This window comes from Sinohyriopsis cumingii, chromosome 14, assembly GCF_028554795.1.
Source record: "Sinohyriopsis cumingii isolate HCF-2022 chromosome 14, ASM2855479v2, whole genome shotgun sequence".
Lineage (NCBI taxonomy): Eukaryota > Metazoa > Mollusca > Bivalvia > Unionida > Unionidae > Sinohyriopsis > Sinohyriopsis cumingii.
In genome coordinates this window covers 100375020-100401144 of record NC_142974.1, presented here as the reverse complement: position 1 = coordinate 100401144, position 26125 = coordinate 100375020, and the positions used below count along the sequence as shown (strand labels likewise).

The following is a 26125-nucleotide window of genomic DNA, read 5'->3' as shown; positions in this document are numbered from 1 at the left end:
AATAGAGAGTATGGGTTACTTCTACTAATCTACATCTACCGTAGATAAAGTGTATGACTTACCTTTACTAAATTTATATCTAAATAGAGTGCGTGGCTTATTTCTACTAAATCTTTATCTAAATAGAATGTTTGGCTTACTTCTACTAAATCTTTATATACATACAGAGCGTGGCTTACTTCTAATAAATCTTTATCTACATAGAGTGAGTGGCTTACATGGCTTCCTTCTACTAAATCTTTATCTACACAGAGTACGTGGCTTACTTCTACTAAATCTTTATTTACACAGAGTGCGTGGCTTACATGGCTTACTTCTACTAAATCTTTATCTACACACAGTGCGTGGCTTACATGGCTTACGTCTGCTAAATATGTATCTACACAGTGCGTGGCTTACATGGCTTACTTCTACTAAATCTTTATCAACACAGAGTGAGTGGCTTACTTCTACTAAATCTTTATCTACACAGAATGAGTGGCTTACATGGCTTCCTTCTACTAAATCTTTATCTACACAGAGTGCATGGCTTACTTCTACTAATTCTTTATCTACACAGAGTGCGTGGCTTACTTCTACTAAATCTTTATCTACACAGAGTGCGTGGCCTACTTCTACTAAATCTTTATCTACACAGAGTGCGTGGCTTACTTCTACTAAATCTTTATCTACACAGAGTGCGTGGCTTACATGCCTTACTTCTATTAAATCTTTGTCTACATAGAGTGCGTGGCTTACTTCTACTAAATCTTTATCTAATTAGAATCTATGGCTTACTTCTACTTAATCTTCATCTACACAGAGTGCGTGGCTTACTTCTACTAAATCTTTATCTACACAGAGTGCGTGGCTTACATGGCTTACTTCTACTAATTCTTTATCTGCACAGAATGCGTGGCTTACTTCTACTAAATCTTTATCTACACAGAGTGCGTGGCTTACATGCCTTACTTCTATTAAATCTTTGTCTACATAGAGTGCGTGGCTTACTTCTACTAAATCTTTATCTAATTAGAACCTATGGCTTACTTCTACTTAATCTTCATCTACACAGAGTGCGTGACTTACTTCTACTAAATCTTTATCTACACAGAGTGCGTGGCTTACATGGCTTACTTCTACTAATTCTTTATCTGCACAGAGTGCGTGGCTTACTTCTACTAAATCTTTATCTACACAGAGTGCCTGGCCTACTTCTACTAAATCTTTATCTACACAGAGTGCGTGGCTTACTTCTACTAAATCTTTATCTACATAGAGTGCGTGGCTTACTTCTACTAAATTTTTATCTACACAGAGTGGGTGGCTTACATGGCTTCCTTCTACTAAATCTTTATCTACACAGAGTGCGTGGCTTACTTGTACTAAATCTTTATCTACACAGAGTGCGTGGCTTACATGGCTTACTTCTACTAAATCTTTATCTACACAGAGTGCATGGCTTACTTCTACAAAATCAGTGTCTACATAGAGTGCGTGGCTTACATGGCTTACATCTACTAAATCTTTATCTAAATAGAGCGCACGGATTACTTCTACTAAATCTTATTATGCCATTTTTGACTATTTTCATATCAAGAAACAAAAGGAAAGCAATAATCATTTCTCTAGAAGGCGCAGTTTTAATATTCAAGATTCATTTATTTGTCAAAAGAAATACCACAAAATAAATAAAATAATGCTTGAAACTGTACTTAGGTTTAAAATTTGTTATGTACATATATGTTTAAAATATCGCCTATAAATAAGTTTTAGAAAAAAGGCTATGTAACTCTATAAACTTTGCATCTTTTTATATGTAACAATCACTCCTATTTAACATTTATTATCTTTGTTCCTAATCAAACATTGCGAGAAATCCAAATTGTATATAATAAAAAATTTGATTAACTCCTGCAATCAAAATCCGAGTCCTGATTCCAACATCAAATACCTATTGATACTTGTTTGACAATTTTCCATTATTTTAATATTGCTAATCATTTAAGTAATTATGCATTATCAAAAATTGAAACATTTTTTTTTCTTCTATGGAGAAGTTGTGTCTTTTCTTTTATCTAAGACAAAGGACTCCCTATTCCCTGATTCTTGTTTTCAGATTGGTCCATTTGATGGCTTTCTTAACATAATACTCCTTTGAGAGTCTAGCATTTTTATGATTGGAGGTAAATCTGTAGCCACTCAAGGCATTTCACCAAATTGTTGGACATCTTCAACTGTACTTTCCTGTCCTCAAAGTAACCTATATAACTTCCCATTCCGTGATAATTTCAAATTTTGATATTTGTTGTTTTCTTTTGGTCAATCGTCCGAAGCGTTTATCTTCAAAATTTCTGTCAAGATTGGTTCATTTTCATCGCTGGGGTACTCCGAAGATTCGCTATCATTGACCCACTTGCCATAGAAGAATATGTATTGTTATGACAACTTTCACTAAGTATCCAAGCGCGAGTGGTACACGACTGGCTATTATTGTATTGCCTCTGCTTGACATTGCTAAAGTTTACATGTGCAATTGTTAAGACAACCACAACCAACCAATAACCAGCAGATCAACACAGAGAAACACCCAGAACATTTCGGTTATCCAGCCTTAAAAACTGTATTCTACTGTAATTGTATCAATACTTATCTTGCAGTCGGCTACATTTAGTGTGTCTGTACTCTTTACGACTGCATTTATCAACACTTTCAAACCTAAGACATTGGATGTAAACTAACGTTTAGCTACCGCAACAAAGCACCTTCGGACAAACTGGAAGTCACAAGTTTGGTTCTTGGTTATCGATCGTTTAGAGCAAGAGGTATTGCGGTTGCATTGAACGTGGATTTGTATTAATGCGCCAAGCTGCTTTACTGTATTCCGAATGAGTGCGAAGAACATGAAGCCGGAGTTTGATTCAATAGCAGACGACAAAAAAGGAGAGTGCATAAGTTTACATGGATTCACGGCTTTTCATTGAAATAATCAGGGTAGTGCATCCATGTAATTTTGAATATCAGATGCAAATATTGGGTGATGATATATCTCATTTTTACATATAATTAGTTTGTCCTTATAATAGACAACGAGTTTAAACAAATTTAAATTTACTGTGCTCATATGTTCATGATTTGATTTGATTATTTTTACGTAAATAATGTGTATGATTATGTTTACTTGAATTGTATGTATGTAGAACATCTATGTCGGTGTCGTCCCGTTTTGACTGAACACCTCAAGTTTGGGTAGGTCTCGGTCCTTTCGATAAGGACTGTATTCCCACCGAGCAAGTATGTCAGACATACGTGGTTATAAGGAGCGGACATCAACCGTTTTCAATGAATGACCCGTGGGGTTAATCCACTGGGCTAAAAGTCAAACCCAAGGCCTATTTTGGTTGCATATATATATTTGCCTTTTCATGCACAGTTGGCGTATATATGGTTATATGGCTGGGATCACAATAATTTCCGATTTATTATGTAGGTTCCAACACGTTCATTGGAGTACGGGTGGTTTCTGTGGTAAAAAAAAGTTCTATACATTAATCTGTCTTTTAACGCCCCAAAATTGTGTATATGGTTATAGGGTGATAATCTCAAAGCTTCAAAATTGTGATGTAGGGGCAAGGATAGCCCTTCGTTACAAGTGCTAGCTATGTATGTACATTTGTCTTCGTATGTCGAAACGGTGTGTATTATGGTTGTAAGTTGGGCATCTCAATAGATTCTATGGTATGACCCAAAGGATACTTTTCTTGAGGGTTGGGATAGACCTCGGGCTATCTCCTCACGTGGTTAGCATTAATATTTGGATCATAGATCATATATGGCAATTCTCGTGAGTTACTTGAAATTTAAGTAAAATCACCTCTAACTCTTTAGCATTTAGTTCTACTTTGAGCAATTATTTTAGCCATACTTTGAGCAATTTAGTTTTATTATTAATTTGTTTACTCAAACGTATTAGCTAGCAGTAACAGCATTAGCTGCAAAATAGTATAAAATAGCAACTACACTATACAAGAAATGATATTATTATAATACTATTTTATATTATTCTTATTAGCTGCAAAACATTATGAAATAACAACTATACTAATAGTAATAATACTACAAATATTACTACTATAAAGAACATGGTGTTGGCTAAATGACGACAGCGGAGTATTATTTAGGTCAGAAAGTGATTTATAAATGTGTAAAAGTTCATTTTGCATTGTTTATTACAAGTAAATGTCTGTATTTTGTCTATTCCGTATCCTGAAGCATGTCACTTTTTCTCCACAGCCGGCCATATACCCGACCACACAGGCATTGTTGTGAGTGAAGATACGTTGCTTGCCGTAGACTACAATGCGAGGAATCTCCAGCTTTACAGTAGTCATGATGGCAAACTGCTGTCTAAATCACACAGACTGGATTCCGCTCCCACGGGTGTCTGTCTTATTAGTAAGACAGAAGTCGCTGTGAGTCTGTCCAATAGTGAGATTGTTATCATGTCATTTCAGTCTGTAAATGACGTAAAACTGGTTAAAACACTAGATGTAAGTACACAATTTGATAACTGTCATTCAATTGCAAAAGTGGAGTCAAGCGACAAACTCGTTGTCAGCGGTTGGAAAGACTTGACGTTGTATTGGTGTGTTGTGTCCCTTACAGATGGTCTTGCAGATCCACTTCACAAGATCTGTACTGGGGGCCGTCGTGTTCACCTTGTCATAAAAGTCAACACTATTTACATATCGTGTCGCACTCCTGAATCCAATGTTCAAGGCGTGTATGCGTATGATATTTTTAATCCAAACGAACGAAAGTTTCTATATCAAGATCCTGGATTTAATCCTTGGTCAATAACAGTTGACAGGAGGCATTTTATTTACGTGTGTGACTTGGATTCTCACACAATTCATCAGTTGACAGACAGCGGTCAACGAGTGACCATACACAAAGTGTCATCAAGGCTCCGTGAAATATTTTATGATGACCAACATGATGTTCTTTACACCACAAGCAAAGGAAGTAAAGTGATAACAGTATACAGTTTGGAGTATTTACATCAACCAGGTAATTCTATTTTACATTACTTCCCACGACAACGAAAACTACGTACTTCACTTATTTACATTTTCTAATTCACCTTATGCCTCAAAATATGATTTATAAATATTACAGTTAAAATTTTATTGTAAGACAAACATCAATAATCGATGTCAAATAAAATCAAAGTGGAAAAAATAATTTTTTATTATCCAGATTGTATGTAAATTTGTCCTCAATGTCGTCGTTCATGGGCATATTTATTGATTTTAAGTATACATAACATGTATTTGTTCTTTTAAAATTTAATGTAAATATTGTAGTTAAATCTATTCATTACTGATTGATAAATTATCTGCACGCTGCTTGTAACTATTGAATTTTCAAATAAAAATATTTAATCTCTATCGACTATCGCAATGGCAGCTGGCTACGAAAGTCGCATCATTACAGGTTCAGGGCAATACACATTTTCCCCAGAAGGAGGCGCTTTCATTGACATGTCATTGCACGTGATGTGATTGCATGCGACATTCAAATCCGGTTAACACCGGATCTCATTTATAGGTTATCAGCGTTTGAAATTCTCACGCATTTTGTATTTTATACCATTCACGTTTATGAAGCGGTTCTGTGTTGATCTTGTAAGGTGCATTTATCAACGAACAAAACACTAATCAGATAACATGCTATTCGTACTGTAATTATAGTCTGACATTACAAACCCGTTTGTTTGTACCCCCATCAGATTTAAATAATGGAAACCTTTAATGTGATAAAAAGTGCAAGGAACTTAGTCAATTCATTCATTGATTTATAGTGTCTAACCTGACTGTGAGTATAGTGGCCCTAACACCGTCATCATTTGTGCGTTTCATGCTTAACAGAAGTTTCAGTGTAATAGACGAACATGCTCGGATCCATTTCCAGTATCTGGACAAGTCCATTTTAATCAAAGGGGTGTATCACGACTACTGATGCACATAGATAAGTCGTCTGCTTCCGATATTTACAATGTAGAATCAAGCAAAGGTAAATAATGACAACTACAAATTTGCTTTTGATGTGCATTTAACAAGCGGTTTAATTTCTATGTTCATATATGCAAAGGGATATAATTCCAAACTCTCAACGTTATGTAATTTACGGAATTATCCGGAAGGTGCCAAACAGGATGAACTACGTCATTATGTTGTCTGATGGAAATAAACTAGCCAAAAGTGTACGCAGTATGGCGCCGTGTTAGTACAGAAAGGCCGTTAGGCATGAAAGGGTGCAGGGGATGCCAGCATTAGTGCCATTCTGGTCACAGTCACGTTAGAAATTATAAATCAATGATTCAGTTGACTTAGTGTGGTGTATATTTTATCACAATAAACGTTTTCGTTATTGAAATCGGCAGGAGGTACAAAAAAATGGGGATATATATAGTCAGACTTATAGCTTGCCACGTAAGGTTTCTACCATTTTGGATATTCTACGATATGTTATTCAATGCGCGCCATTTTTACTACGATCTGTTTATGTTTCCATTGATGGATGCAAGGTCCTTATATGGCAAACCGGAAAGACGAGGCAGAAAATGGAAGTAGTTCACAGGCACTTGATTCTGGGGAACCTAATGTGTACACTCGCCATAAAACACATAGGGAGTGTACACATTAGTTTCCCCAGAATAAGTGCCTGTGAGGTAGTTCTTAAATGGACGAACATGGCGGAAGTTTATAGAAATGATATTGTAAAGTAATATTCTAAATAATGTTTGATGTTTTTATTATAAATTTAAATGTAAAAAGTCAGATGTTGAAATAATAGTAGTTATTTATATTGTCGCACATTTACACGTATACATGGGACTTTTTATATTTGCAACACCGATTTCGAGTACATTAATAATGTCTACAAGACCTACACGTTGTTAAATTGCTGTCATGATATATTCATTGACATATGAGTTTAAAATATTCATATGGTGAAGACTCTTTTGCACATGATTAATACGTATAGGAACATGTTAGTACCCTGTTCACCAAGAAGGAGTAATGTGGCAGGGTCCATATAGTTGCTTACAATTTATCCATAAATTATACATGTACTGTATATTATTATTACGGCATTATATTAATATATAGTATGTGATTCATATGTAAACTTCAAGCAATAATAAAATCCCCTGTGGGTATCTGTATAGAACTAATTTAATACACTTTTAACAGATCTAACTGTATATTAGTTTGGAAAACAGAGTTCAGAATGATTGGAGACTATCCATACTTTTAAGCTTTATGTAACAATTGACTTCCCCAAAATATAATTTTGTCTAGCACATGATATACCTAATTTGACCGTCTTGATATCTCGGTACTTTATCTGGGATATTGCTGTTCCATTCAGTCACTGGTCTGCATGTCTGTCCATCCTTCTGTGACAAATCTAGTCCTAATTAATCATTCACAATACTTTAATAATTTAAATGAAACTTTTTTTATGTGAAGGGTAGATACGTGGTTCTTGCTGATTTGAAGCAAGGTTTAACTTGGGGACTGACTACTGGATAATTTCATTTTATGAGGAGGACTTAAAACCTAATCTGCCCCCCCCCCCTTCTCCAAATAAATGATCAGCTTTTATTTATTCATGACCTTTTGGTAGAAAACGTATGGAAACTTCATTGAAGAAAAAGTTGTATCAAATTTTGTAATTGATCTGCTGAGGACATTCGTTGATTGCAAAGTTCCAAATGTGAGACGAAGGGATTATGTAAGTTTGTTTCCCAGAAAAAATTAACCTATTAAGGACAGCATGATACAAGTATAGGGATGTGCATTCCTATAACTGTGTTTGTAACAAATATTTTATATATTATAAATTGTAATATATTATTGATTTGTCATACATGCTTAAGATAGAAATGTTAAGTTCGTAATCTCTGCAAACAGTTATATTTTACTTGGTTTCTTTAGCCCAGTGTTGCATCTCTAGTTGTATGCATCTGGCAGACACTGATTTTGAGGCCATGTTCTGTTGCCTTTTTAATTAACAAATCGGCACTTTAAAATCTATGGGACTGAAAAAATTCATTTGGAAATGGGAATCTTCAGGTTTGGCTGTTCAGATTTGTAATGTGCGTAGAGCTTGATTGTTAAAGAAAATGTAATCCTAGCTATTACAAAAGACGTATATTGTAGGAATTATTTAATTAAACTTTAAATTATTTAAATAAATTTTAATTCCCTTTATTTTGATCTATGAGTCATGGGTGTAATTTGTGATGGACAAGATATAGATTGGCTCTGCTTGCTCTGTTTTTTCATGTTCACTTCCTAGACAGAAAAGGTAATTTGGAAATTAGAAGAAAAAAAACCTGAATTTGTGTTACGGTCTTTGAAGGTCTTTGACATTTGGGAAAAATGAGGTAGCATTTTTAAGGCCTTGAAAGTTTGGAAAAATCGAGCATATTACCCTGAGGTCTTTAAAAGCCTTTGACAATTAAAATAAACCCAAACATTTTAATTTCTTTCCTTAATCACAAGTAATAGTGTCCAAGGTTGTTAGATTCGGGTGTAGTCGAGTTTTCCAGGTTTCTTTCTTTTGATTAATTATATTTTGCATGTGTTGTTTTCTCATGTAACATAACTTGCATACAAAATGTTAGCGAAAATAGGTAATGGAAATTTATGTTTGTGGTCTTTGACAGTTTGGGAAAAGTCTTTGAATTTATCATTCAGAATTCTTTATGAACCCTGTATGTGTATATATTCACTGTCCCTATTTTAAACTAGTTAAGTGAACTTTGGTCTAACCGTACATTTTTTGATCAGCTATTGCCTTAGATGGTGCCTGATTGCCAATGTTTATCACCATTATAAATGTTGCAAATGCAAATAATTTCACTTTAATACCCGCCCCTTTTTCAGAAGCACATAGTAACTGTAGAGCAGAATCATATTAGTGCCTTTGTGTCCACTACAGTGTACATATCAGTAGATCTCTTTTATTGAGATTGGAGACTTAACACTTGTGGGTTATTTTATTTGTGCACAACTGAACACTAATACATTGCATATGGTGAGTTTATTGGCAAAGGATTTATAAATGTTGAGACATCTAATAATGTGAATAAAAATGATATAGATTGAAAACTCAGATTAAGCTCACTAAATTTTCAAGTCCGTCTTTTTTTAAAATCTGCCTTATTGTTATATATAAGACAGCTCCGGTGGCCTAGTGGTTAGAGCCTCCGCCTCGGATGCGGGAGGTCGTGGGTTCCATCCCCGACCGAGTCATGCCAGAGACTTACAAAAATGGTACTAACAGCTGCCTCACTTGGCGTTCAGCAATAAGAGGTTAGTGTTAGGACTGGTCGGCCTGGTGTCAGGATAATGTGACTGGGTGGGACATCATGCTACATGTCTGAGGCATGATGTCCCAGTGCTAGACATCACTATAAACTGCCACACTGCATGCATCGTAGCAATATGACTGAAAAATTGTTAAAGCTACGTAAAAACTAAAAAATCACATCACACACACACACACACACACACACATATATATATATATATATATATATATATATATATATATATATATATATATATATATTTGTGTGTGTAACTAGTCCATTATATGCACAGGTGTTCCAATAGAAATTCTGAATATGGATGAAAGATCGATCCAGCTTTTTGAAGAGGCTCTAAAGGATGGAAGGGAAACTGTACACAGCATACGTGTCATGGTTGTTGGACACATGAGTGTAGGCAAAACAACCCTGGTCAAGCGTCTTCTTGGAAAGGAGGTGAACATTTCCGAGAGATGTAGTACAGAAGGCATCGATGTCTATGTCAATTGCTGTGACGTTTCTTTGTCCACCCATGAATGGATAAGGCGAACAAAAGGTATGTGGGCATAAATAATAATCATACAAGATTTAACTCAGTATTTATACAAATGCGATGAGATGAAATGTGTCATGTTATACTGTTATCTGTTATCCATCTCTGCTTCAATTCTTCACAGTGACAAAGTTTTCCACTATCCAATGATACCACACTTTGTAAATAGTTTGCATTTGTGGCAAGGAAGAGACCTAGATGTATCAGTTTCTGGCTTCGAAGGTCTAGCATCAGGGTCAAGGTCACTGGGGCTAATGAAAGGAAACTTCACACACAATTAACAATAACATATTTTCAAGATGTTGTGTACTTGAAGTAACTGTTCTTTTTCATCTGCTGCTTTTAGATATACAGACAAGGGGGGGGGGTTAGGTTATGATATTTACCTTTTACTACAGGTATTTAGTACTGAATGTTATCACATTGCCTATATTGTGTGTATAATTATTATACTTTTAAAATTTGCATTTTCCTTCTACATTATTTATGTGAATGTATATGCTGCTTGCATCCTGTATGCACCTTTTGGCTTTTAGTCACCCTCTGTTGCATGCTAACCTGCTTTGTAACATAACTACACAGTGAGTGGTATCTGTACTAACACCATATAAGCCATTAACCAGGCAGTCTCGGTAGAAGTGCATGGGGGTTCAGGTAAGAAGGATAGTAAATGCTTATTTATGTGCCCACGTGTTTGTGTATATATGTTTGGGTTAGGATTCTTGACCATGGCTCAAATTAAATGGTAGTCTACAGGCTGGAGGCTGGTTAATTTTCCATTTGACTATTAGTTTTTATAATTTTAGTAGTCTAATGGCTAGTTAATCTTGCTATGAACACGTTAGATTGTTTTGTGGGAGGGATTAAGCAGAAGAAATAAATTTCTGAATCTACTAATAATTCTGTGTACAAAGAAATTTACGTTAAATCCTAAGCCTGTGGCTAGCTTAAAGACCAGATAATATTATTTTAATATTATTACTATTATTATTAAAACAGAACTCAGGTATTATATCTACCATCCAATCTAGACTCTCCTTCCCCAACCAGGTTGTGAGTCCACAGCTTTTACAGGAACCTTATACACAATTAAAAATGGACCCCTCATCTAAGGAATGCAATGGATGAGAGGCATTCATTCAAATACCCAAATACACCTTATCCATCATATTCCAAGTACTATTGCTACTCAAAATTAATTATTGGATAAATATTTATTTATGTGTGGTGAGAAGCAGTATAACTTTCCTGTGTCATTCAGTGTTTAAATTCAAAATGTTTATCAAAAGGAATAAAGAAAGCTATCTTTATTTATGAATCTGTAAATTTACTACTCAAAATAAAATAAAAACTAAATTATTTGTTTCATTGTATTGTTGGAAATATGGTTATATTTAAATAGCAAAGGTAGCTAATTCAGGTTTATTAATCTTTGAGCAGGAATTTATAATTTTGTTTATGATGATGAAAACTGAGTGTGAGTTAAGAATTTATAGATTATAAAATTATAATTATTTTTATCAACATTTTGGATTGAAATACTAAATGGCTATTCCACAGCATAGAAATGCAACAATTTGATCATGGAAATGTGTGTGTGGGTGTGTGTGTGTGTGTGACAGTGATGGGTTGATGATTAGCACACATTCTTTGGGGCACAGTAGGACTTTTATAAATATTTTGAATGGCATCAAACAACATGTGAATTTTTAATCAGCGCTCACGCCAGTATAGAAAATTGCTAATCAACCTTACTGCATTTTAATTTTGCTTATATATATATATATATATATATATATATATATATATATATATATATATATATATATGTGTGTGTGTGTGTGTGTGTGTGTGTTTATTCTGGTTATGCAAGGAATTACACACTCTGTATAATGTAAGAATCACAAAGGCTCGTTGCTAAAATTGAATTATCTGTTATAAAGGTAGATATTATAATTTTATTATAATTGTACATGTATGACATGTAAACTGTAAGCAACAATACAAGCCCCTGTGTAGGAATAAAATTTAGTATTACAAAATGGCAATGGTCATCATAACATCATAGTGGCTCGTATGGTTATTTACAATATAACTATCAGTCAGATGTAGAATATAAAATATTAATAATACAAGGGAGGACACTTCTCTCCTTTCTCATGCGACCTATTTAATAATCAATGCTGATATTGCAAGCTACATTTCGCATGGCGTAATTTGGTAATGATGTTTAGCTCAGGCATTCGACTTTGTATGCCATCCAAATGTTGGCTCGCTATCATATCTTTAAGGAATGCCAAACCATTTTGCCCCGCTACTGCTTGACATGGCCATGATCGCGCCTGCTTAATATGCAAGTGAAATGCTGCTGAATGTAATACATAGAATTTCTTTTAAATGGTGTCCAGCAAGCGATCCATGTTTAAGATAAAAGGGGAAATAAGTCTCTTGAAAAGTGTTGATAATTAACACAAAAAAATAAAAAGGAATATTCAGATTCTTTTGAATAAAACTGGAAGGGACACAGTTATGTTTATTGGACATCACGTACCAATTTGAGTATGACTCTTGGCGGGACATATGATTGCCGTCGTCATGTGAAATGGAAAAAAGGATTTCCAAGAATTACATCAAGTTGAGAGATAGCAACAAGCCATTGAGCTCCATAGGGTTTGGGACTAAAATTTTTGCAACCGTACAAGTGGTAAATAAGGTCTACGTGTACTTTACAAACTTTTCAGTTGAACATAATGTTTATCATTGCTGCACATTCCGAATACCGAACTTTTAATTACGTTTTTCATCTTTTCGATAACAGTTTATGGTATTTTGTTACACACTACTGAAAACTGATCAAACTTACGGAAAAAATCAACTGCCTTACTGAGATGGACTCGTCAGGTTTAGTAGGTCTGGTACAATGAGAAGACACATAACAGGCATTTGATAGTTTTCTGGTCCCGATTTCCCTTGAAAATTTTAATTTTGAGAAGAATAGAAAATGTTTTTTTTCATTATCAAAATGTGGCAATGACAAAACAACTATGCCCAGTCTGTAAAAAACAATCAAACTTCAATGTTTTTCTGTGGCTGGCTTTTTCAAGTTCTTGATTGCTCTCCAATCCTGCAAGTCAAGTTCATCCTAAAGTGAAAGTTTATGGATATGAGATGTATTCCTGACTTTCATACTTACATGAACACAATAAAGGAATTTATCAAATACCCTTAATTATTACTCTGTAAGCAATACATTGTGAGCAATGTAATAACAATTGAACAATAGAAAAATTAAAAGGTCACCCTATTTTTAATAAAAGACTTGAAAGCCATTATTGACTATCCCTTTTCCCTCCATTACTTTTAACACCTCATAAAACATCCCACATTTGGCCTTAAAATGTCCAGGTTAAAACACCAATGTAATCAATTGCAACTTGCTGTTTATAACTGTCTGCATTTGTACCCTGATTACACATATCATCACACTGGTATTACATTTCCTGTCTCTTTTAGACTGGTTTCAACTGGTTACTGTAAGCTGGGCATAATCCTCACATATATACAATTATTTTTGTCTTTAAAAACAAAAACAACAAAAAACTCTTTTTATTTTTCAAAAGCCTTAGATTCAAACCATAAAATCATATTTGGAGTAGACTGCCTTTAAATTGTAATTTTGTCCTACCACAAAATTGAAGAAACTCCAATATTTGACTTAAAAGTTGATCAACTCCAGTCAAAAGTGATTCCCTCTACCTCTATCTTAAACATCAAAGATAATCTCAAAACATTATGGATGTTGCAGATAGTAGAAAACCCACATAGATCTGGTAAGGTCTTGGATTTGAATCCTTGTATACAAAATCACGTATACTGTAATGTCCTTGGGTTACTCTGTGTGTATGTGACTGTCAACATTGTGGATGTATGTAGTTATCAGTAATTGTATTGCAAACAAATAAATGCATGTGTGCAAATGTATCTTAAAATTAATTGAATAATCAAACCCTGAGTTTACATTCCTCAGTTTATTGGAAAAAATTGCATCAAACTCAACAATAACATGTAAATATTTAGCTAATCTATAAGCTTAAGAATTAAAATAATTTAAGCTGTTATCTTATTTAATGATAATGGCACAGTGGTGAATGTCACAATAAAATAAACAAAATAAAAATTGGGTGGATGACTAAAATCACAATGACAACATTTTACATGAATACTGAAATGGAATTATAATGAAAATTTCAGATCACTAAACCTTTCTATAAGAATTAAAGCTTTATGCTTATAATGTTAAAGAAATAATTTATGTGCAATTATTTTATTTATTACTTCCCCCTTCCTTATCTGAAATAGACCAAAAATCAAATCAGAATTATTTAATACAAGTTCAGATACTAATAAATTTAATATATCTACCTATAATGTTGATTTCTGACCTAAAATGGGATGGATCCCTAAGATAAACGTTTGACCATTCCTCCCGATTTAGCCAGGCTTTTGTTTTTTATTCCCTACGAAATCACATAAGTCTTACGGAATGGTACGGAAAGCCACTGCGGAAAATTATACCCCCAATACGGAATATAGTCAATAAAATTAGAATATACAATGAAAAACAATGTAATTTTGACAGTAACTTGATAAATATTCATTAAATAATAATTACCTCACACAGAACACAATTTCTTTGTGAAGAAATATTAAAACAAAATTTTCAACAAAACTTCTGAAATCTTTAAAGCGCGAATCAAAACTAGTGATGGCCCGGAAGTGAGCCCTAGCAAGGTCACCACAATGAGGTCAAATACTGGATTAGACTGAGAAGTAACAGCGACGAAAACAACTGACAACCGCTGCCTCAAAACAATAAACAGTAAGACAATTATATAACAAATACAAGTATTTATAACATTATAGTTGGTTGCAGTCAATTTCATCGCTGAGTGTTCTTAAAAATATGCTTATGAGACATCGACATGACACTGCTGTAGACATGCTAAATCTCACATTACGTTGTGTTTAATGTGAAGTGTCTTCACAAACATAAAAGAATTACAATATGAGATATTTGGCCTGATTAGAAAAATAAAACTTTTAAACAAATATATAATTGATTCCTGCACATTCAATAAAAAATAACAACAAAAACAACATATTGTCAGTCTGCAATAAATAAAAGAGTATCTGTAAGATCTCCACAGTAAGAGAGCTATGCATGATATTGAATGTGTCTTGAGAACTCAAATCATGCATAAATATAACTAGCCATGTAAAAATATACTGAACACTTTATACAACAAATGTAATTGTTTACTACCATATGAATACACCATAATAACAACACAAACTGTCAATTTGCTAACCTAGCAGTTAAATGAAACAGTCAGTCATTATAAATCATCTACAGATAAGATGAAATGACAATAGATGATAGTAAGAGTGACTTCATAACTCACATATGACAAGCATATAACTGCAGTATTGTAAATAGAAGCTGAACATATAACTCATAATACTTGTAATATAAACTGGACCTGTGTGCAATATGAACACCACAATTATTCCATAAATCAATTAAATTTAAACTTCAAATTGAATATCATCATCCAAAATGCAAAAAAGAATTAAAATATCACTTTTTCTGGGGAAAAACTTTTGCACATTAATTAAAACTTTAAGCAATGTATTTTTTTTAAAAAAAATCTTTGTCATGGAATATATCGCATGGGAATACATACTTAATTTAGTTACATAGCAAAGGCACTAAATACAAATTCTTTAAAGTTTATTTATATCAATTTCTATATCTCTAGGATAAAATCATTTATATTGTTAATTTTAATATGGACCAAATTAGTAAGTCAGATACATAAAATGTAATTGAATTTTAGCTTAAGATCAAGCTGATAGAATAAAAACAAATTGCTCTTCCTCAATCTATATATAGCAATATTGCTATCTTAATTTAATATATGTGATGTCGCCTTTTATTTCTCCTCTTCTTTGAATCCTTTTCATCTACTCTTTCCCCTGTCCTCCTCAGGGACGTCATTTCGACTTTTTTCGGAGGGGAGACTTGACGGGCTTGTTAATTTTTGTATATAGGCTACAGCAATTTTACAGCACATGCAAATTCGGGGGGGCGGGGGGAATGCTCCCCCCTCATGATGTCCCTGCTCTACATCTGTTCTTTGTTTCTTGATCTCTTCTCCACCAGGTACTTAGTGTCTACCAGTCCATCACTCTCACATGGTTTCCCTTTGATAATTTGTAACACCTCTTGTATGGTTTGCCTTCATTTCATTGAACATTTTTGTTTGCTTCCTTTGAACTTCTCCCACTTACAATGTCTTGGCTGAATTTTGTAGCTCATCTCTTAATGCATACAAACTATATGCAAACTATAACTGAGTTGGTTGTCAAACCTACATCTAACACCCTATCTGTCAGCTTATCTCAGATCTCTAAGATGCAGATTCAGCATTGGGAAAGTCTATATTACCTTATAGCACTGCTTCTAGAACACTACATCCATCCTTTTCTTTCAGATTTAAAATTTATATTTTAAAACTGAGAATAAGTTATGTGTTTCAAAACTAGTCATAATGATACTAATACATTTCTTAACAAACGAAATTCACATAATATAAACTCATGAGTGTAATAAAATTTGTGGCTTGATATTTTCCTTTTGATAATGTACAAAATGGTCAACTTAGAATTGTGTAAAGTAGGTTTACAGTTCTCATGGTTTAGTCCTAATAATGTTCTGACTTTTGAATGATGATATAATTCAAGTTCACCATTTCAAACTGAACTGCCATTTAATGAGATACACATGTTATTGTTATTAACTATCTAGATCTACAGAACAGTTTAGAATACTACACTATTTATAAGTAAAACATTATACAACAAGATGTATGTGGTAAGCCTTCGAAAAGTTTTACATTATTTTGCACACACATAATCCTGTAGATAGTCTGTTGGTTTCCTGACTCAGGATGGTCTTCTTAATGCTAGATCGGATGTTGGATATGTGTCATATATATCTCTTTCTTTTGATCTGTTGTATCATATCTCTGGTCATGAGATGGTGGAATATGTGATGAATTCTTTACTGTCTTGAAGTATGACGCATTTCTAGTTATTTGATGGTCCTCTATTGCTGTTATCATTGTTCCCTTTTGTTGACAACTTCATATGGTTTGGGGTCGAATGGAGTTAATAATTTGTTGAAAACTTGATAACTTGTCTTGCTTTTTTTGTTTACATTGTCTCCAGCTTTGAAATTTAACTTATCTTTTCTGGTTTGATCTGCCGTAGCTCTTCATCTTTTCCTTTTTCTCAGTATCGGTTTTCTTCATTTTGTTGTTGTATGATTTGATTTGTATACTTGGGAGCTTAGCTCTCGTTTTTCGTAAAAATGGCATTTTGGCAGGAGATTCTTTGGTTGTTGCATGAGGTGTGGTTCTGTAATTATGTAGAAAGTGTCTTGTTTCCAAATTTTATGTTCTGCATTAGCTGCATTGTTTTTCCAATTGTCCTCATAAACCTTTCTGCTTCACTGTTGGCTTGAGGCCATAAAGGTGTGATTTTCTTATGCTTAAATCACATGTATTCTGCAAACTTTGTAAACTCTTGTCACTTAAATGGAGATCCATTATCCATTTTTACAACTTCTGATATTCCAAACATTAAAAATATTTTGTCAAGTTGCAGAATGACTGTTTCTGTTGATGTCAAATTAATAATTTCAACGACTAGATACCTTGAGTAGTTGTCAACAAGCAACATTAAGTAGAATGGTTGATTTTGCGTAAGGCTCGAAGATGCTCGTTGATTGTTGAATAATTTGGGATAAAACATCTCACATAGTTTGTCATGCCTAGAAAACTGCATACTTCTGATATGTTTGATAGAATACTGGCACTTTTAATTGCTTCCACTTTCTTTGGATATGGAGAAATTCCATCTTTGCTGAAAATGTATCCAAAGAATTCAATATTGTCTTTGTTGACCTCACACTTGTGTTTATTTAGTGTCAGAGCCTTTGTATTTATGCGAGTTAATTCTAGATTCTAGATTGTTGTCGTGTTCTTCCTGAGTGCGACCAAATACTAGAATGTCATCGCTAATATTCATTGTGCCTTTTAGTCCTTCCAGTGCTGTACAGTGTCCGTTTTGAAATATTTCCGCTCAGATGGTATTCCGAAAATGAGCCGTTTATATCTCCAATAGTCCAATATGAGTCAAGAATGTTGGAATGTTTCTTGATTTTTCGTACAGTTCCAGTTGATAGTTGCCTGAATTCAGATCAAGCTTTGAGAACATGTTTGCACCATTGAGATCTACTATAATGTTGTCTATTAGTGGTGTGATGCGTCTCTTGCGTAGTACTGGGTGTGATGCGTCTCTTGTGTAGTACTGATTCAATGGGCAAGTGCATATCAACGCAGATTCTGATTTCATTGGGTTTTGGGGTTTGGGAGCAGCCACAGTTGGAGAAACCCAAAGAGTTGGTCCATCTACCTTCTCAGTAATATGTAATTTTTAGTCTTCCCAGCTCTTTTTCGACTGTCTTCTGAATGTGAAATGGAATACGTGCGTGGGGCTGAGTTACTGGGACTACATTATCATCAGTGTGAAGGTGTATCTGTATGTCTTTTAGTTTAGCAACTCCCTTGAAGATATCTATGAACCTTTTATACAGTTCTTCACACTTGCTCTTCACTGTAACATAGATTCTTGGAATTATTTGTAACTGTATGCTTGTTTCGTAGCTCAGTACATTTCCAAAATTTCCTTTCGTTACATAGAATGGAGCTGTAGTGATTCTATCCTTAGTCTCAGTCTTGGCTTGAAATTTGCCAACTATATGTAATTAGATTTCTGATCCATAGGCAGATATATTTGTGTCTGTTTTCTCTAGTTTAGGTTTATGTTTCAGCATTGCATGTATTTTTAACCATGACATTTATTCCTGATCCTATGTCTATCAGCACTTCCATTATTATTCCATCTACTTCTACCATTGTGTGAGGTTGTTTTGGTTTTAGGGTATTGACTTTATCTCGGTTCACAGGCCAAAGGTGTTGTGAAGAGTCAAATTTTGAATTGCAGTGAACTTTAAAGTTGTATGCATTGAGCATTACAATTTTATCGCATTCAAACCAGAAGAGTCTTTGTGAAGGGTCACTTCGACATTTCTTCTTTCATTTCCTTCTCATGTCAGTGTAAACTTCAAAGGGGCAGCATTCCAACTCAATGAAATTGACTGGGGTGTCTCAACACGGTCCTTAGAAAGTAAACATTTGAACTACCAACCCTAACTGCTTGGTAGGAACCTAAATCCCACTTATAATTTTTTCAAAGGGAAATTGTTACACACCGGTGTTCACAGATTCCGAGATGTCTCAACCTGATGAAAGGAATTATATCTGTGGGAAAAATTAGGGACCGCTGCCTGCGATTGGGTTGAATAAATTAAGGCGTACACTTTAGAAGCAATCAGACTTTAAAGTGACGACCTTAGTCGAAATTCTTTAGTCTGAAATTTCCTGAAAGAGGAAAGTAATCCACTCCGTGGAAGCCTAAAGAGAACAGTGCTTTCATCGTTAAACAAGAAAGAGACCAGGTGGCTGTCTTGTAAAAAGAAAGACAGGTTTTAGTGCTAGGACGCACAAGTTCTGAAAGAGAACAGCAATAAGCTTTCTGGGAGAGAGACAGGACAGTCTGAAGACAGAAGTCCCAGGAAAAGAAGGACGAGGTCAGAATTAAAGGACCAGGAAGTCCATGAAGGGGCAAAGCATAGAGCTTAGGAAGGATGAACTAGGAGACACTGATATATGGTCAAGAGAGGATGGTGATGCAGATCAGTCGTGGACATCGTACTATTTTCACCTCTCGTTATGATGATGAAATAAATTCAAATTGGACACTCCTGTTAAATTCTATTGATATAATCGAACTTGAATTGGAATTGCCGTTATTGATTTGTTCTGATTAAATTTCTTATATTCTTGTCAAAGGGGCTCGTAATGTTGTACTTCTTCCCAGTATTCTCACTCACTTCTCTGTTGAAATTCTATTCTTCTTTCACTCCTGCCGGTGTATAATATCTAGGGAGTTCATCCTCTAGATAACGCCATCCAAATCCAGTGAACCACCCCTCTTACTAAGAGGGCGATGTTACAGGTATATTCTTGATGTGAGCTCTCAGATATAATACATGTACCTGATCTATCTTTCTGGATTTCTACTTGATAAACTATGCTTTCTGCCTTGAGTCTTGATCTACAGACTTTTGCATAATGGTTTTTCTTCTTAAAAGTTGTTTCACCCACTTCCATCAAACGTCAGGTGTGATTTCTTGGACAGAGAATGGTGGGAAAATGGGCAAACATGCTGCTAGTATCAGAGATGTAGACTTTCACTACAAGTGTACAACACGGTTGCAGGTCTGTAATAATTCTCTAAGTAAAATGACACCACTGTCCTTATTCTTGCTTTTTATCATCAGCTTTATGTCCCATCTTCCTCACCATTGTAATGTTTTGGTTTTGTAATGAGAGAGGAAAAGACCTGTTTCTACAAACACATGTTTATTCCATAGCATACAAACTAATTTAACTGACTTGCTTGTCAGACCTACATCTTGCACACTGTCAGCCTTATCTCAGATCTCTAAGATGCTTATTCAGCAGTTGGAAAGTCTATATTACCCTATAGCACTGCTTTTAGACTACTATATTTAGGTCCTTCTATGTGTAACATTTCTGGGAGGGTGTCTTCATTAGGCTTTTCTAACAGTCCGGTTGCAACCATGGTCTCCTCCAGCACAACATCTGGAAAATTGATTTTAATGGGTCCTGCCTTTGAGTGCTTACTCTTCCTTGCCCATGAATAGAATAAACTCTGGCTCTCTGCTTTTTCCAGCCTCTTCATATCTGTCTAGTATTACATAAAAATTATGCAATAAAATGGCACTGAATACAGAGGAAATATATGAACTTTAAATATGTTCAATAACTCTGATGTGTTCTCCCATTTTGACATCTCATGCACTGGTAGTCCCTCCCCTTTGTAATAATGAAATTTGACACTTCAGCCTGTTTGGCAGCCATGCTATAACTGTAATTAAAAGAAAAATTGAAAGCATTTTGTAATAAATGGATATTATGCATTATTCTTACACCACTGTACCAATCAATAGGGCTCTTAACAGCTACAACGGAGAGAGAACTGTTTATTGAAAGTCTAAGTTTTTATCCATTCAGTAGGGTAATTTCCCCTATACTGGTTCATTTTGTTATGATGAATGCCCTTCTCTTTGCCATGAACATCAAACTGGATCAGGTAACCTCATCTTCTTCTTGACCAAAAATGGTCAATTATATGATTTCTATAACCTTGGACAAATTGCTTTACTTCTTCTTGTGCAGAAATACCACACCAAATCACCAGGTTGGTAAACTTGGAGTGCTTGTTTCACATCATAATTGTCCATCTGTCACTTGTCTGCACCTAGCTTTCATAGTTTTGGCTAAGTCCACATCCTGTGTAGGTTGGTTCCATATACTATCAGGAATGGCCTTAGCAAATGCATGGCCCAATTTGAATCATTTGGCTTGGACCTCTGGATTTATGCACGGTGCCCTCAGTGAGTATGGCATTTGGAAATAAACTTTTAAACAAGTTTTATATGATATTGAACTTAACATTGTCGTCCATCGATTTAAAATTACTTTCTCTCTATAGATATATGTTTTAATTACTGACGCGCAGGGGCCAAAACGGTCCAGTCGGCCAGCGCTGTATACTACTTTTCAAGAAAGCTAAAACATTTTTTGCGTCTCTAACCCAAGTATAACACCAGTATCACAAACACTCACTGATAATGATGCCATTAGATTTGATGAACCGTGTGATAACCCAACACATCTTCCCCAGCAGTCATCATAGTGGTCCATTGTAGCTGTAGCTTGGGAAGTAGGACTGTTTCCATTGTCAACTGAACTTTGAGCAAGATCTTGTATCTGCCATCATTGTACTCATTTACAATTAGCATTTTCTATAAAAAAAAATTACCTAATGGAAAATATCTTTATTAGACATTTATGATTTTATTGTTGTGTTTTTTTTTTGTGTGTTGTTTTTGTGATGTTGTGGAGTTAGGAAATTTATATGCATATTGAAAAAGGTTTTCGTTTTAGTGAGTTACTTTAAATGGCTAAGAATTCTATCCTGATATTATCAAAATAATGAGAATGTGGTTTTTATTTAACCCTGTTCTTTTGAAAGTGAGGGACCCCAGAGTTTATGCCAGGGAGTCTCAGAAATATGCTGGAAGTTCCTGAGTTTCATAAGTGAAGAGTCCAGGACTCCTAATCCTAAACTTTTGTTGAGAGGCCTGCTTGAATTTTGGGGTTTTATTGTGTAATATTTCCAGCTCAGACCACTGAGGCCAGCTAGGGACAAAGTTGACTTAAAACAAGATTTACTTTAATAAGTGTGACAGGCACTGATTATGGTTCAATTTCAAATGACTTTGCAATTCGTGATCAACATTTAGTAATTTTTAAGGTAAAGTGTTGCATTTTATTCTGCGGAAAGTTATTGTTAAAACTTGTGATATCATATTTGGTTACTTACTTATATTTCATGTTATTTCCATCATGATATTTAACATTATGTTCATCATTATATTTCATGTTATGCCCATCACTATATTTCATGTATACCCCCTATTAGGTCAGAAAGTGAGGTGATTTACAAAACAAACGGGTAAATACCTTAATATATTTCTTGTTTTAGAAATTCAAAAACATACCATGGTCATATGCACTTGTGCTATGGATATATAAAAAGCCTACCTACCTACCCTAATTTTAAAACCAGTGCAATGGGAAACACACATAATTTTGCTCCTTATTTTAAATAACCAGGAAATTGAAGGAAAATGTTATTTTAGTTTGATGCGATTGTGGCTGATGGGGGTTTGGTGGGGGTGATCTTCTCAATGTAGACAGTTCCATCTGAGTGTTGTCCAACATGACAGCCACATTGCATATCTTGAAAATGGTTCTAAGGTGGCGCTTTTCAGTTTTGTATTTTATATTGGGTTAGAAATTTAGTGAAAAACATACCTCCGCTTTTCCTAACTGGTTGTACTGGTAATTTAAAACAAACTTGTATATCCTAGATATCGTTCAAAGAAGTTTTAATTCCCTTTATTTTGGTGTATGATTGATGGGTGTAATATGGGTTATAGAGTATACAACTTGGCCTTACTTCAGATGTGTACCTTTAAAAAAGTGCTAGCTCTACTTGGTCATTGTCACTTCCTGAACTTCAGAGGTAAATTGTAAGATTAGAGCCAATACTGTTTTTTTTTATACGTTTTATACATTTGGTAATTCATTTCACTTTCAGAAGCTGGCATTGTCTAGTGTTACAAAATTTGTTGTCCCTATTTTCATAACTGCTAAAGATAGTGTACTTTAGATTAATTCAGGCTGATTTTTTGGCACAAAGGAGCAGTCATTTTAGTTAGTTGTGGGCTTAGGTCATGTACAATGTCCACAAGTTCAATATCCAAAGAAATTACAGCCATAGTAGATCAAAGTAACATAGAAGTATAGCAACATTCTCTCCATTGTACATGTTGCAAATGTAAACAACTTCACCTTACACCCACCACTCTCTCAGAAGCTCATAATATCAGTAGAATGCCCCAATAAAGAACACATAGGTATTATTATTGTATGAATAAATTTTGGTTGAAGTTGCAAGCATCAAAACAGACCTGTTGAATAATTCTCTTGTTTTCCCCCCACAGAACAGTGTTTATTAGAATGAAAGTCCCACACAAGCTCAGCCCTCCTGCGTCTTAAGACAAAAAAGGAGGTATTTTAAAAATGCACATTTTATTTTGTAAACATATCAGACAGTGTTGCGCTGAAAGACATAAACATGAGACTTACCACAATTTGTCTGCGATGTCACCAATAAATTTTACAGTTTTAAAATAAATGGAGCAGTGAGGTTCATGAAGGCCAGAGGATAAAATCTTTGCTTATTGTTCTAACATTAGAATATGGAAAAATGCGATTTTGTCATGTCATTATTTATTTCTTAATTTCATTACAAATGAGTTGCGTGGTATGTACCCCTCAACTGCAACACTTGATCTTGTAGTGAGCCTGGAAGAGAATAGTTGCACCATAAAATGTAGTGGAGCAAAATATTCTATGAACTGTATTGTGCTTTCGAATTTCATTACAGCTTGATTGCCAGATGCAAAGCAGAATTTAGCTATATTCAGTATTCCTTCTGTTTTCAGATTCAGAACAGGATTATAATCTGCAGCGCCTTGTCAGGGTCCTAAATGAGAATTATCAATCAGATGGAAGGGTAGTTGATTTTGAACCAGATGCAAGCTCTAATCAAAGGGAGAGAACTGACGGCAATCCTATGAGCCATGTTGCTGATGATGACAAGAATACAGAAGTACTATATCGCCGTTCTCAACAGCAGAACTTTGGCCAGAATATTTCATCTACATCTAGTCTGCAAAAAGAATCACCCTCCACTGTATTTCAGAGCAGTCTCGCTCAGTCTGAAACAAACACAATGCCTGGATCAGAGCTTGGAGAAAATGTTGCCACTGAAAGTCACAAGACAGAACCATTAAGGGAAATGATAAAATTGTTGCAACAAAATCCCAATAAAGCAAAACAAAATACAAGCAAATATGCGTATTTGTCAGTGTTCGACTTTGCAGGGCAGTTTGCCTTTTACACGACACACCAGTTGTTCCTGACAAGACGTGCCATATATCTCTTGGTTTCAGATGCCAGTAGAGAGGTCAGTGATCTTGTAGAAGATGAGTGTTACTTTGACAGTGAGGGGATAATGAAGTGCAAAGTTCATGGTGAGTTCTGGGCTGTTTCTACTTAAACACACCACAATATTATGTGTCAATTTTTGTTACAGATTTGCTGCTTTTTTAGGGTTAGTATTATCCTTCTATGATTAACTGGATCCCTCTCAAACTAATAATTTATAAAAATCATTTTTTGTTTCAGAAATTTGTAAGGTAAAATTTCACTCAACAACAGTTTTATTATACTCCAGTTAACAGCAAGCTGATTGACTACTTCAGAAATATGTAACACCTAATGAAAATGCATTTCCAGTAAAGCTGGTGGAGGACGTTTTATTTGGTCAATTTCACAATTAAAACTTGAAGGATAAGAATAAAAGTAAGTTATTGTTGCAAGGACCATTTGTTCTTTATGGAAGTTGAGGCTTCATATATTTTATTTAGGTAAAATAAACAACATTATGTCAGGGACTGAAAGTGAGTATTGGTTATAACAATACCTTGCGACATGTTCTTCATTCTGACATTGTTTACAGAATCAGTGATGTTTTGAATTGTTTACTTTTTTTTAGACCTAGTTGAGATCTGGATGAATTCTATACATTCATGTGCATCACCTGACAAGGAAAACTTGAATTCTGCAAATTCCCATACGTCATCTTATAAAGTCATCCCACCACCAGTAATTTTAGTGGGGACACACATTGATCAAATTCCACAGGTATTGTTTGTCAGTAACACCACAACGTTTTAATATTTCACAAATTATTACCTTATTTTGTTGATATTAGGATTCTTCTGGAGTGCATGAAGTTGCAGTATTATGAGAGTCAGGAACATGACAGTTATTTCTTTGTCTGGATTCTTGATATACACAATCCTTACTTTACTTAAATGATGCAGGCAAAATTTTCATGATTGATAAATTCGAACCATGCAAGTTTTGAAGTTGCCTTGTGGTGGAATAAATAGTTATCCTTTTTTTAATAGACTCAGTATCACAAATGTGGTCAGGTAAGCACTCCAAAGTTGGTATCTTGGAAGATACATTATAGCATGCTTGAAATACATATCTTAATAAGCTCCATTTCCTGAACTCTTTGACAACTCATATGCCACTAGAATAACAGCAAGTACAAATCACCATGCTTTCTCAATTTGACTCGTCAAAGGCAATAATAGCTTATGGGATGTTGTGTTGTTTGTTATTTGTTTGTCCATTATCACAAGTTTGTTATTATTACTATTTCTACACTACATGGAGAGTTGCTCTGAAACCTTACATGTATATCTTACATGGTCTAGTTGGACCTTA

The 26125-nt window shown here is 34.6% G+C and overlaps 1 protein-coding gene across 1 annotated transcript in view; it reads left to right on the top strand.

The window, feature by feature from the left end:
* LOC149784486 (uncharacterized) overlaps positions 1–26125 on the top strand; it is a 113537-nt gene that overhangs the window by 26383 nt on the left and 61029 nt on the right. The window contains exons 5-8 of the mRNA XM_089932569.1: positions 4273–5049; positions 9660–9920; positions 24268–24858; positions 25383–25531. Of these exons, the coding sequence (XP_089788695.1) occupies positions 4273–5049; positions 9660–9920; positions 24268–24858; positions 25383–25531 (1778 nt within the window). The remainder of the gene's footprint in view (positions 1–4272; positions 5050–9659; positions 9921–24267; positions 24859–25382; positions 25532–26125) is intronic.